The sequence below is a fragment of the Euwallacea similis genome, chromosome 3 (assembly GCF_039881205.1).
Source record: "Euwallacea similis isolate ESF13 chromosome 3, ESF131.1, whole genome shotgun sequence".
NCBI lineage: Eukaryota > Metazoa > Arthropoda > Insecta > Coleoptera > Curculionidae > Euwallacea > Euwallacea similis.
In genome coordinates, this window is record NC_089611.1 from 2,961,593 (window position 1) to 2,976,321 (window position 14,729).

Consider the following 14,729-nt stretch of genomic DNA (forward strand, 5'->3'; position numbering starts at 1 on the left):
CTTCAATGCTCGATTTCATAGTACTTCGGACTAAATGTAATACAAACGAATCCGCAGATTAAATCTTTTTTATTGACTTCAAGATATTTATTGGCAATATCACATAGTAGGTGATATTTACAAAAGACGTATATCTATTAACGATAAAAAAACAGTTACAAATAAATAAATGTTAAAATTGATCAATTTTTTTTTAGCTGAATAGAGACGGTATTTTTTTGACAATATGGTGAATCTTATTTGCTTTCCTATCTCTCATTTATAAAGTTAGTCTTATAAATTATGACAATTCATGAAAATTTTGGAACAAAGAGCCATATTTTAAAATTATGTGTGTAGATGTGTCGGTAATAAAATTTCTTTAAAAGATAATTTTTACCCTGTTTTCGGGTAACTTCTGCGCACTATATTTGATATTCTAGTCCAGTACTCATTTTAATTTTTCTTCAAATTTTTCAACTGAAAATAACTGAAAATTTACAATAATATCTCTAAGAAGTATTGCTAATTGCTGATATTAACTTATTCACCCACCTATTTGTTGTCTTTAATTATTTCTTATTCCTTTAACCTCCTCTCTCTGGGACATAATTTAAACTGGAAATAACTTTAATTAGTATAGTCTAAATCAAAATATAAATTTAGTTCTTACAGCGAATTTAAGTTTCACTTAATTCACGTTTTAAGACCGTATTTTATCGTCGGATGGAAAATTGAACTTAAACAGACAAATTCTTTTGATAATTGAAAAGTAAACAATTCCGTTATGTTGGCTGCAAAATTACACAACTTGATAGGTGCATGAGAAGTTTAAATTTAATTATTTCGCATATAACGTATAACTTACCTAATAGAAAGTTTATTTCCCCAGATCCGTTGCATTATGCAGTTATAAATCCTTAGTTAACGCTCCAACTTGCAGAGAGTCTTAGGGCGCAATTTGCAACTGGGCCAATTAATAATCATGAATATTTTATCGTTCTCTTGCGAAACTGTGAACCAACTAATCCAAGAATAATGCATTTAACACATTCCGGATTAGGATTCCCTAACCATATCCATAATTAATAAACTTCTTCGCTTATTCATTTGAGCAGCCAGGTACACGCCACTGTCCTCAAACTAATTAGAATCTTGTTTTACACAACAAAATTGCCATAATTGCGGTGGTGCACATCACAAACCGACGGGAAAATTTGCATACGTAATTTAATTGGCCATGAATCGGGCTAACAATGGGGAAAATTAGTATTGTCCCTTTAAATTCGCATCACCCAATGTCCAATTATACGGTTTAGAGCCGTTTGTGATTGACTTGATCTTTGATTGAATGACTAGTGAGGCTCGCGGTATTATTGCATGCTGCCAAATGACCTTGACAGAGTTTAAGGAATAATATAAACGTTTGCGTTATCAATTTAAAGTTTAAGCAATATAAACTGTGTCACTGCATTAAAGAAATAGATAAAGGTTAAGAATTATTGAACTTTTCAATTTTATTAGCTATACTTGACAAGTGGTGGCTTTGACCAATTAGATTGTAACCAATGCGACATTACATGCTTATCGTGAAGAAGAATTATAATTCATTTTAACGTTATAGTCAATGTAATGTAATAATATAGTTGTCAACAAAACTTGTTACATTCCTAACTTATAAATAAATTATCTAGAATCTACCGGAAAAGGGGATTTATACGATAATAATAAAACCCTACACTCATATGAGGAATTTCAGGGCAAACAAAGCCACAAAAATATTAAAGATAAGCCCTACCGAGTTAAACTCTCGGTAACTTTTAGAGTCGAACTTTATTTCGATATTTCACGGATATTATTTTTCTTTAAGTGAGCTCGTCGAATCGCAAGGGAAGGCAGAAGTTTCTTATTCGATTTCAGCACGAGCTGGCCAGGAAATATGATTTTTCACATAGAAGACGCTACTAACTTCGGGGCAGAGAAGCGATATTTGTACGATGTTGACGATTTGTATGGCATGGAAAAATTGGAAAATTTTATTTCATTGGACAATGGCTTTTTTGCTACTATTTAGCCTAGAGAGTTATAAAATAAATTTCAATTTTATGACATTTTAGTGATATTTTTCAAAAGTTTACACATCTAATGAAAACTTTAAAGTCTAGTCTCAAGTCAAATGAACGCCAAAATAACAAAAATGCAAAATTTTTTAATGTTATAATGAGTTTTGTTTTTAATATATTATATTTTCCTTAATGTTCCAGTTTTTCAAAATATTCTATTTTTTTCATTACCGTGACAATTATAAACAATTTGGAACAGGTGGTAAACGCCATAGAAATCCTTAAATATTAACTTTTATTTATTTAGAATTTAGGTAATTTGCTTATTATTTCCATTCCTTTATTATATTTTAAATCCAATTTGAGCGAAAATTTTATGTCCCAAATTCGCACAATCCACTTAAAAGGCTTAAATCAGGAAAGGTTGTAAACCAAAAAAATTCCATTAAATACCAAATTATCAGAATTTTCAAACCTTCTTACGTTGTTTGTTGCTTAGGGACTATTATAGGCACCCTCAGAATGACATATCTTGGAGGTCAATTGGTAAAGGGAAAACGTGGATATGAAATTTCATTTCAGAAGTTTTAGGGAAAATCCCAACTCTATCGCCAAATTGCAACTGGTTATTAAAGTTACTCCAACTTTTTGCTATTTTCGTTTCCCGGAAAACTGTAAAATTGGAAATATTTTCAGTCCTTCATAACATAATTACAAAAAAGAGAAAATAGGCGAAATTTTATGATAAATTGACCAACTGCTTTATTAAACAGATTGATTGAGGCCGTGACACATCTCTAATAATATTTTTTTCACATAGTTATCATTTTCCAAAAATTGTCACAGTAAATATTACTGCCATCCCATCACGAATAACTAAACCAACTAATAATAACATCTTTGTTTACCCCGAGTCTTACACTAACAACGAAGCCCCCACCTCGCCGGAGGTGTTCATTACTATTGGGAATTTAATTTTCGAGGCTAAATTGCGCCTCTAATTTAGGAGGGTTTGTTGTTGAGACAGTAATTTTGTGCGTGTGGCTTCAAAGGGCAGGTTAGGTGTGTGTGCTTAGCAATTTAGTCTCCAGGAATTCCAATTATTTGCCTATTAGCAGGCCTCAGATATTGTGCTAGGCTGAATATTTAAATAAACGTCGTTTTTCTTTCGAATATATTTTTTTCTTCCCTCGAGACATGTAAAAAAGCAGACAGGGCGAGCTAATCCATCACCGTCGCCTCTTTCAACAATTTTTTTTATTCATTTTGTGTTTATTTTCAACAGTCAGTTGTCGACTAATGTTCTTGTGTCAAATTTTTTCTTATCTTTAAAATTTCACACCCCCCGACATCTTTATAAATTATGAGCCCCAAATAAGAGTATCGAGTGGGTTTCAAAACTAATTAGTTAATTAGTGTATTTACGAGCCCACTATAGACTGACCCACATTAAGCTCATAAAGTAAACTTCGCGGGGACTTTTAAAATTGCAAATATCTACTAAAATTATCTTGAAAATTGCAGGATTAAGTTGTCCCTTTAAAGCGTCCACTTTAACATCCATTATGCAAAACCTCTTAAAGTTGAACAATAGAATTTATTGGGTCAAAATTTCCTCCTCTGATTAATTTCCATATAACAGCAAATTTTCCAATATTATTTTTCCATTATCCACAATACGAACCTTCCACCATAAATATTTTTCTATCCAAATTCGAAATTCCTTTGTGTGTTTATCTGAAGAGCAGCAGCTGTTTTGACGTGTGATGTAAATTCCTCTTTATAAACAGCTCGTTTATGCATCGAAAGCCCATATTTGCCTTTCCCATTATGAAAATAACACCACTATTTTCGGTTTGGTAGCAAGGGCGCATTATCTCGCAGTTTGCGCTACAAAATGGGCTTTGCATGGAAATTGTTGGTTTACCAGAGGATTAAGCTCTGCTTTAAGACATTGTTGATTATAGTTTTATCTAGCAATGTTGGATAGATGACAATAGGCATATTATTTTTTTATTTGTTTTGTTAAAATTTTAAAGATATTTTTGACAATATAATAAATGAAAACGCATGTACTTAATATGTATTGTACTAATGAAACACTACATATGCTGATGGCACCTGTTGATGAAGGAAATAAGCTTTAGTGAGCGTGAAATCGTTTTTGACATTATGATGAATGCAAATTACGTTCTATTCCCCTTTGATATTTAAAGCTTCATTACGCACTCCTAGAAATATATAGGATGTTTTGTTTTAATTTTCAGTATTGTAATTTTCGAAAAAGCGAAAGTTCAATGAAAGTATAGTCGATAGATAGAAGATGCCTAAATTATATTTAAATTTCCAGTGAGATGTAAGTTTGTGTCTAACACTTTGATTCCATTTTATTTTCTTTGTACCGTATACTTAGTTTTCAAACTATTTGATTTCTCTCCTATGATAGTAAATCTGCTTTTACTCTTGGATTCTACTTTCATATATTTTAGAGTGCTTTTTCGCATTTCTTACGAAAATTTGAGGTTTTTTCGCCTTCGATGTTATTTCCTTGTTAGCAGAAAGCACTTTTCATTCTTTACCGAAGAACAATAAGGACTACGAGGTATGTTTCGGATCCATATTTATAAAAAGTAAGACTAATTACTTCTAAGCATATTAGACGTAGTTAAAATTATTGAAATTTTAGCCATACAAACATCTTCAATGTGCTTTGCAAGAAGGAACTTTTATCTCATTTAATCAACTTTGAAACTTTTACCATTTTGAAAATTTCAATAATGATTTAATTTAAAAAACATTATAAATTTTCTTGACAATTTGCTGAACCAAACTTACATTTTACTCGTTAGATAGTTCCATCTGTAAACAAGTCATTGAAGTTTTATTAATAAATCAACAGTTCCTTGACATTATGGTGAATGGACCATTCTTGCATTTTTGTGAATAAAGTTATGGAAGAAGCGCTATTTCAAGCTTTCAATTTTAAAATTGGCCATTTCATCAAAACTAGCTTGACGTCAAATTTATATTTAATAGAACAAAACCCGGTTTGCGACACATTATTATTCAGTTGTTGCTCTACAAATGGGTTTTGCATGCAAATTGTCGTTTTACTGGTGGATTAACTTGCCACTGCCACATGAGTCAAGACATTGTCGATAATAAATTCATACTGCCGAATTCTGACATGGCACATTCAATTTGATTTGCGTGGCACTCGGGATAAACAAACCGTATAAACAAAGGACGAATAAAACAATAGTAACGCAATATCAAGAGAAATTAATGGCGGTCATTAATAATGTGAAATGCCCTTTCGACGATGCAGAAAGGCTCAATTAGAGTCGGTTTTGTTGCCGGCGGCAACATATGCACTGCCGCGATAATATGGATGATTGAAACTGCATAACCGCGTTACACTTTCATAATGAAATTTAATTAAAACAACGTTTCGGTCGGGTTTCAATCAACAAAATGGTCCCATCCGTCTGTCAGCCATTTCATTATTTTAAAGAGTTCCCTTCGAGGATAAACGAGGTTCCTAATCTCGTTAGCCCTGTAAAGTTAAGTAATTAAAAAGACCCGTTAGTAGAAACACCACATAAAAATACGGCTAATTTTTTAATCCGTTTAAATAAACTGATTGGGCGTGGTGTCCTTTCGATTTAATTTTGATTAATGCAGATGATTGATTGTAGAAATTTAGATTTATTGAATAAATAGATAAAAAAACTTCACGTATTAATGACAAAAGAATAAAAAATAAACTCAAAATTGGGAAAAATTGTAGTCATGGTGACAATATTCAACCTTTTTTTGAGATCTCAATAATAACCTAACCCTCAATCTGATTACCAGATTTCTAAACCAAATTCGATAAGTTGCATATTATCTTGCCATTAAGGTAAATGAAAAAGTTTGTGAAAATGTTCTTAATGAAGACTATACGTATTCTTTCTCGAGTTCTTTATTTTCTATTCTCTGTCAGTTTTCTATTCGAACTTGTAATTGAAAATCCACCTAATGGCAATGAAAAACACAACAGTTGCTTGTTTTCCAAGCTCTAACTTCCCACGTTGTATTCCGACGTAAGCCAAACTTAAAATTAAGGGCACGTCTCACATTAAGGCGTACGGGGACAGGAAAAACGAGCCCTAATATACATTTGCAAATTCAATGCGGGGAAGATAAATTAAAATCGAACTTTCTTTGCTGGCTATATTTCCACGTGAGCAGCACCGCAAAGATGCATATACTATATCGGAAGTCCGCCTCAGGCCTATTCCTAACGTTTTTGACATATTTTTTGCCACTTCTAACTAATTTTTAAATTGGAAAAATCCATACAAGCTTTTGATTGTGATTCCTATCTTCTCTTAGATTCAGGCTATGACATACATTTTGGTGAGTTATGAAAGCTGTATCAACGCATAGCAAGACATATAGGTATGTATGCTTATTATCCCTTTAAGGATCTGCTGCATAAAATTTAACAATGCATGAATTTTCACCATATTCTTTTAATATCTTTGACAATTACTTACGATCATTCGATACGAAAAATTTTTGTTAAAAATCGCGTTTCCGCTTCTACCCCTCTTTGTCTCCCATTACTCTCAATTTTTCAACTTATTCCATTTCAGCACCGTATTTAAACTTTTCGACGTCATCAGGGAGGATGTGAAAATTAAGCCTTTCATTCTGCCGTGGGTTAAGGGACAAGGTTAAGTGAAAGGGATAATATTATCGACCATCTTCCTTAATTTAGGCTAACGTAAACCTCTTAATTACAGATAAAACGTTAGCTTTGCAGCATAAGTAAAATTACAGTTATCTATAAAAAAATTACATAAGTTCTTTGGCAGGAATAAAATAAAAACGCTGCAAACTCTCAGAGGAATGGGTCTTGAGCTCTAAAAATCTATCGGACCCTTTAACGGAACTTTATTTAAAAGGGGTGCAAGCACCATTACTTTCAAAAAAGCAAAAAACATTTCCCTGAAAAATTCCCCTTCAATTTATCTACAGTTTTCAGTTTTATTTGTGTCGAAAGAAAAACCCTAGAACATTATCACGACGTATTAACAGAGCGGAAGCAAACAAACCGAAACACACGAGCGAGCTAATCGTTTTGTATGTGTATATTTCAGTCCGAACTGACAAAACTATCCAGAAAAGTCCAGTTGCAAATTGCCTCCATCCATAGCGAACACATTGGGGTGTAATTTTTTCCCGGGGGAGATTTATAGGTCTGGTAAAGTAAATAAAGTACCGAAATTTACTCGGGGAGGTGTCTCCAATTTATTTGGATTTGCCCCAGTTCATCTTCTGTGCATCCGTCGATAAACGACGGAATGACGTCTAAAACGCCAATTTTTGATAAAAATATAGGCGCTTTGTTACTTCTCGACAAAGTAGTGCATGGACTATTAACCTTAAAAACACTGTAGAAGCTATTCAGGTGCTAACTAACGTGCTCTTGGAATCTAAAATTCTTGGAAAAACTTGTTTAATTTAATTCCACAGTGATATTAGTACATGTTAATTTTGATAAAAATTAGACTCGTGTTGATTTTTTACAAAAATGAATCCTACAACTTGGAAATGAGAAACGTTGTAAGATGTTATATTGGTAAATTGATCTGTGAAGAATGGAAACGATACAAATTAATTCTCTTTTTCAATTTTTCACCCAATAAAAAAGAGAATACAGAGAATGCGAATAGATTAACCACTTTAACCACAAATAATCAGACTCGCTTCAATGCCATTAAAACATTAGTTCACACTATTTAGGGCAGATGAAGTAAGAAGAGTCAACTTCCAAAACCCACTTTTGATTAGTAGATATGGTAACAGCACATTTAAATAACGACCATTAGGCGTCAAAAACAGATGTGCAAAATTCGCGGTTTACCACTATGAATTTGAAATATTATAATACTTTCTATGACATAACGATCAGGAAGCTGATTACCGATTACAGACTCGTGCTTAAAACATTTGCTGATAATTTCGTAACTATCAGAACAGCTTGAAGATTGGTTGCAAACTAAGTGTTGAACACACGCACTTTGAATGTTTTGAAACTGACTGGTCTCTCCAACTGCTACATTTGATCCGGTTCCCGATTTTCTACATATGTACACTTTATTTCCCACGTATCACTAGTTTATTTTCCACGTGTCTAATTTATTTTCTACATGCCCGTTGTATTTCATAACCAACACAGACGTTCTTGCAACGATTTCAATTCTCACGGTTTGAAACAGTCATGGTCCATGCATGCACATTGCAAAGAGCATGCAAGCATCTTCAAACTATCGCAGACCAGTTAGGGATTGTTTGCCGAAATACATTCATAAATCACTTTTAAAAATTACCTCAAAATCTTGCTAACTAAACATAGTAAAACCATTGTAAAATTTATCTTGTCGGTTGCGTTACGACGAAAAGCAAAAAATGGCAGAAACATCATCTTCTACAACACCCGGCGATCATCTTAGTTGCATCACATAAATTCGAGATTTTATCATAAAAATAGCCTTTACACGGTATAAAACGTGGTATAAAGTTTCATTAGCATGTGTGTAATAGATTTTCGATAAGTTTCAATCCTCCAGACGGAATTTTTCGATGAAAATTTTCAAAATTAGTCTACTTACAACACGAAACGAATAATTAAATCAATACACATTTTCAACTGAAAAAATATAATAAGCCATTACTGGCAATTCGTTACTGGCAGCTGTCTTATTTGTTCAAAAATATTTGTATATTCCTATAGAGTAGCGAATCCGGCATTTACCAATTTTCCTGTCCTTTTTAATATTAATTGTTAATGTTTTTAAATTATAAAATACTTTTCTGTTAATATTGCTCTTAATTAGTACTGAAATAAAAAATATACCTTCAATAGCAAATGAGAACAATTGTTACTCCAACGGGATGTAGGGCCATCTGTCGATCATTTGATAAGTTTAGCAATGTTTTATTGATTATTGTTGACACTATGGTGAATAAAATTTTTGTATTAATTAGTTTTTTACTGAGTCGGGCTTTTCCGTGAAAATAACTTAGAAAATGCCTAATTTCAATTTAGACTGCAAAGGCCCTTGCTTGTACCTAATTAGCAATTTCATCAATATCCATTTGTACCCAGCAAAGACCACAAACTGTCGCCATTTATCCTGAACATCGTTGACTTGCAAAACGCGTCCCTCCGGGAAATTGTCAATAACAAAGTACATTATCAGTAGTATCCTCCGATTAAGCTACTCCGCCTTAGTGGAGCTTAATATTCCCAGCCCGAGAGAGTGTCCGGAAATTGGGCCTGTGCAAGATGAAAGGAGACCATATTTATGCAAACCGGGCCGTCGAAGGTTAGGCTATTAGACGCTATCTACAACCGGGGACAATCTATTATGCCAAAGCTCCGGGATAAATTAACTCGGCCACCACTGTACACAACCGTCTTTTTGGAGGTTTACTAAATATTACGACTTAAATCCTGAATGGTAGCAAGTTATCTTTGCTCTGCTGAGATCCTTATTGTACTTAATGATTGAATTGGGGTGATAGAAACAGTCGATAACAATCCCAGATTAATAGTTGCACCGTCTAGATTAACTAGCTCCGTTAGGAAGAGGTCTTATTTAAGATCTCCCTTGGGAATACCCTAAAACTCCGGATGGGACTGGAGGTTGGAACGGGCAGAGATGCCTGTTGGATGAATGAATCGGGAATAGGTCAGAGATTTCTGGTCTGTAGGGACAATCTGGTTGAGGGAGAAAATGGGAAAACATTAGGATCAGTTTAACTTAATTTTTGGTAATTTTTCTTTGAAAATAATGAGTACATGGATGATGAAATTTTTTAAACGACGAAAACCTGAAAAAGCTCCAGAACCTTAGTATAAAAATTTGTCAGTATTTCAAAAATAGATCTAAAAAGACTTAGATATTGATTTTTTTTCCAATAACGAGGTGTCTTGGCAGTGTAGCGAATGCTAATTTATGTTGAAGATGAAAAAGAACGCCATTATGAGAATTCATTTAATTGTTTCTTTTAATTTGCAGTTCATACAACCATATTTCATCGAGCTCGGTCCCCTGTTTAAATTTACTTTGATGTAAATTCGCCCTGGAAAATTAAACTTCCCAGTCTCGTCTGTAATTTGCCAATAATAAAAAAGTCAGCCCCCGATCTTCGTAATTTATGGGGTCGCAAATCGTTCGGTCGATTTCAGTGCGACCTTCGATTAACCTGAAGTGAGAAAAGGGCGGTTTAATTTGTGAATCCTGGCAGGCAAGTGACCGGAAATTTAAGCGGACACTGGATGACAGGTGGGATTATGAATGTTGGAGGGATTACTCTCTGGTTCGGGAATCTGTTAATGGAAGGCCATCGTTTAGTGTTTAGTGGAAATAAGTACATGTTAAGTTACAAGGGTCAAGTTTAGACCTTACGAATGAGCTTTTTGTGAGAAAATTGGTCATTTCAGGATCGATTGAAAAAAAACAGCATTTTTCAATTTTCAAATGTCATTCATACAATGAAAAGCAATTTGTTCCAACATTCATATTTGTGGAACAAACAATGACAGACAATGGGTCGAGTGTTGAATTTCAGACCGGGTAATTTGCATCCACAGTGGATCGAATTTTTTTCCGCAGGGATTTTATGCATTTATTAATTTGATTCAGAGCACACAAATACGCATATTGGATTTCTTTCAGTCTAATGTTGCACATTTCAGTTAAGCAAGATCGTTTAAAAATCTGAATAGAATCGAAAATTTTTTATTTTAAATTGAAAAACTGATATGATTTTATATAGGTATCTTTCAAAACTAAGGTAGGACCACTACATTGTTCTATCTCAAAGCTTACTATCTAGCTTACACCGAATGCAGTGCGTTGAAAATTAACAATTTTGCACGCTATTTTTCTTTGCCCTGCATGGCATTGAAAACATTTTCTTTCAAGATGAGGGTTCGCCAGTGGTTTTAAGATAAACGGACTTTCAAAATCTTTTTTTCCAGTTTGAAATGACTCTCATGCTACACTTGAAGAGCAATATTTTAGGAAATAATCACAAAACGGTCGTTCTGCTTAAGCATTGAAACTCTGTCGCTTTTTAAGCTTTTATTGGACGCCTAGTATGATTTTTCGTCGCGATTATCTACTGAAGATACTTTTCAGAGGATCATATGAAAATAACCGCGTATTTTTCGTTATGTGGCTCTTTAAATCTCACGTCCGTTTTTGAACTGTATCTGGTAATCGGCGATGCCGAAAAGTTCTATCCCGATAGGGAAAAGTTTCAGAGGATGCTCGATTTAATGGAACTTAAGAGGGTTAAGGGTCTGGAAAGGAATAAACACAATTTAAAGTCTGAAGGTTCCTTAAATGTCCGTTTATTGCCGGATAAAAACTTTTTTTTTCATATTTCAAGCGGACGTCATTAAGAAGGAGAGCCAGCTATGCAGAAGGTCCTTGCTCGGCTTTTGTCAGTCCCTAGAGGAAAATGAGCCGAAGAATGACAAGAACGTTATCGGCTTTGTCTTGAGGAACATGTCAATGGGAAGATGTTACACTGCAGACATTTGCTCCGGATATAACTTAATCGATTGCGTCAAAAAAGGTAAGTCATAAACCTAATTTTTCCTCACCCAATAATAAAAACATAAAACCAAATTTACCTCTTTAAAGTCAAATTTATTTGGAAGTTTAATTGTATTTTTGCATCCTTCCGGCAATGGGCGAAAAATCCACCCATTTGTTAACCGTGAAATATGGAGAAAAATTAATTTAGCACTTTGGTCGATGAAGTTATCCAATTAAAATGCGGCAAATATGAAATTTGCTTAACGACCCAACTTCAAACTTTCAGGACGTGCTTGTTAATGTTTTTCATTGGGAAAATTACACTATTTCGTTAGTTGGACTTACCTTCCAACAAATGCAAGAAATATCTTCTATATAATATAATTATTTACACTTTAAAAGTAAATGTATTGGCGGTTTTTCCCACTCCAATGATCATACGGTAAGGCGGAAAAAACCTTTCCCTAAATTATAGCCCTCTCAAATGGAGCGTACATTGAAAATACAAATTTGCTGTGGGCGAACCTATTACACTAATGGAGTATCCTGAGAAGACTGAAAAGCTTAATAATTCGACAGAAGGGTTTTTAACAACATCCCTATTCAAGTTAAAAGGATTAAACCTTTATGGCTATTGTTTACTCGGTTTAGTTATTTTAATATAACAGTGAGTAAATGAAGAGCACTATCTCTTCTCTACTCTTCATTAGGATTGGAAATTTCTATACTTTTATAAGGGTTAGGCTTGTAAATACGATATTTATCAATTTCTTCAAAACATAACTCTACTGCGGTTGGCTGTAACTCAGCTTAAAGTGCGCTCAAAACAGCATTATCTCTTTCCGCCTCCTTTTTTATATTTTTATCTGCCAGGCGTCGTTTTTTTCCAACAGACAGAATTAAATTACGTCCGGCGTCCTTTATAGGATTACGGCCGTATTTCACGGTCAAACGATAAATTGAGATAAGCAACTTCCGTAATACGACTTTAATCGAGTTCGATTGACGCCCAAGGGGTTAAATTATGCTCTCACTGAGTCTTTGAGATGCGCCGATTTTTTTGAAACTACAAGGAAAGTGTACAACAATAAAGAATAAATATGCATGTTTAAAAACTACTCATCATAATCTAGTGAATGAAAATTCGGTGATTTAATACTTAATGTATTGCCATTTATGTAGCTGTTAAACTTCATACAAATATACCCTTGATATTATGGCGAGTATAAAAATCTGTTTTGAGTATATGATTAATTCTATATTAATACTAGGCAAGCATCTTGAAATCAAAATTATGGCTTCATTTTCACCTTGATGAATTTATTAAAAAGCCAAGAGTATCTTATTTGTGTCAATGTTAAGGTGACTCAAATTCATAGCGATTTGGTTCATAATTTAACAAGATATTCGCGCTCAAAATAGTAGGAACTGGATTAGTAATTTCTCCTTTCTAAATTTTCACCAAAATTTTAAAATCTTTAAAATGATAAATCATGCACACAACACAACAGAATTCAATTTTACTTCTGACATTACATTTAAAACATTTTCGAAATAGCTAAAGGTCCAATATCATTGTTTGGCAACGCTCAAATATGGTCCTAACTATCCTCCAAGAAAACTATAATTGACAATTAATTTGGTCTTTCAGTCAGATTTCTCATTACGTTGTTCACAGTAACCTGACAAAACTTACCTAGAAACGACAAAAAACAACAATTGCAAGTTTTAATTTAAATCGTTAACTCATCTTACCTCAATTTTCTACCCTCATCGTTCTATCTTGCGCGTCGTACACCCAACGGCGAATCTCCAATAAGGCTGTTCTCCTTAACCCGCCAAAACTTACCTGTAAATAACTAAAAACAACAATCACGACTTTTAATTTAAATCGTTAACTCATCTTACCTCAATCTTCTACCCTCATTGTCCCATCTTGCGCGTCGTACACCCAACGGCGAATCTCCAATAACGCCGTTATCCTTAACCCGCCAAAACTTACCTGTAAATAACAAAAACAACAATCATAACTTTCAATTTAAATCATAAACCCATCTTACTTTCATCTTCTACTTCCATCGCCCCATCCTGTGCGTGGGATCATCCAACGGCGTTTCTCTTCACTCACAGTAGCCCCCCTCCATGCAAGGCCCTAGCCCTTACATCCTATCATATTTCCCCATATTAAACGGCGATTTAACGGGGCGGTTTAACGCGAGACAGCGTGGGTGGAGATCTTGTTCTATTTTGCCTTGAAGGAGGAATGCACTCCGAGCACCAACAATATGAATACAACAACTTCTGGTTCCACCACAACAGAAGAAAAAAGTTTATCGCAACACCCACTTTCACTCACAAAATGTCAGCTGCACTAATAATGTATCTTAAGGGTCTTTATTTTATTCCGTTTACAAAAGTCTCTTTGCCGCCGCGGAAGAATTCGACTGAATAATCTACAAACTGATATCGGTACGAAAAAATACATCACATTTACAATTTGCCTTTTGTAAAGTACAATTTATTGCTCCAAAAAGCAATACTTGATAGGAAATGCGATGTTTCCTGATTTAATAAAATGAAAGAAAAGTTTCACTACACAAACAGATCTACAAAACTATTTAAATAACAGAAATAATAATTTTGTTGCCGTTAAATATACAAGGTTTTGCAGAATATCTTTTTAATTTTCAGTTTAAACCAGAGGTGCACATGAGTGGAAATCTAAAAAACAAGAAAATTAAATTTTAATTCCGCTGTTATTTTTGAAAGCATTTCTTCTTCTCATCGCTTGAAATTTCCAAATGAATTTAAACTAGAAAAAAATCAATACATTTTTGTGTGAATTACAGGAGCAGGTGTAATCCTAAATGAATTTTGTAATTTAATTTTGGCAATCTAGCAAGTGAGCTTTCTCGACTACATATATACATTCCTGTATTTTATTACTAACTACAGCAGTTGGTGCAACATTTTCATAAAATAGAAAACTTTAGACTTTGACTCATATTTTAAAAACGAATCTCACACCTGCTTTGTTTTTTCATTATTTTCGATAAATTTCATTTTCTATCTATCTGTA

At 33.8% G+C, this 14,729-nt stretch overlaps 3 protein-coding genes across 4 annotated transcripts in view; all 3 read left to right on the forward strand.

The window, feature by feature from the left end:
* qsm (Zona pelucida superfamily protein qsm) overlaps nucleotides 1–6,041 on the forward strand; it is a 41,823-nt gene extending 35,782 nt beyond the window's left edge. The window contains exon 7 of the mRNA XM_066406926.1: nucleotides 6,031–6,041. The gene's annotated coding sequence lies outside the window, so the exon portion shown is untranslated. The remainder of the gene's footprint in view (nucleotides 1–6,030) is intronic.
* Nucleotides 1–14,729, forward strand: part of LOC136420137 (uncharacterized) — a 36,463-nt gene that overhangs the window by 1,705 nt on the left and 20,029 nt on the right. The window contains exons 1-2 of one of the 2 annotated variants that reach the window (XM_066406934.1): nucleotides 11,239–11,443; nucleotides 11,499–11,687. In XM_066406934.1, coding sequence (XP_066263031.1) covers nucleotides 11,254–11,443; nucleotides 11,499–11,687 — 379 coding nt within the window. In that variant the 5' untranslated portion in view covers nucleotides 11,239–11,253. Of the gene's footprint in view, nucleotides 1–11,238; nucleotides 11,444–11,498; nucleotides 11,688–14,729 lie in introns of those variants that run through there. The other variant, XM_066406933.1, reaches the window with a different exon arrangement.
* Nucleotides 11,942–14,729, forward strand: part of HSPC300 (haematopoietic stem/progenitor cell protein 300) — a 36,668-nt gene continuing 33,880 nt past the window's right edge. The window contains exon 1 of the mRNA XM_066406947.1: nucleotides 11,942–11,951. The gene's annotated coding sequence lies outside the window, so the exon portion shown is untranslated. The remainder of the gene's footprint in view (nucleotides 11,952–14,729) is intronic.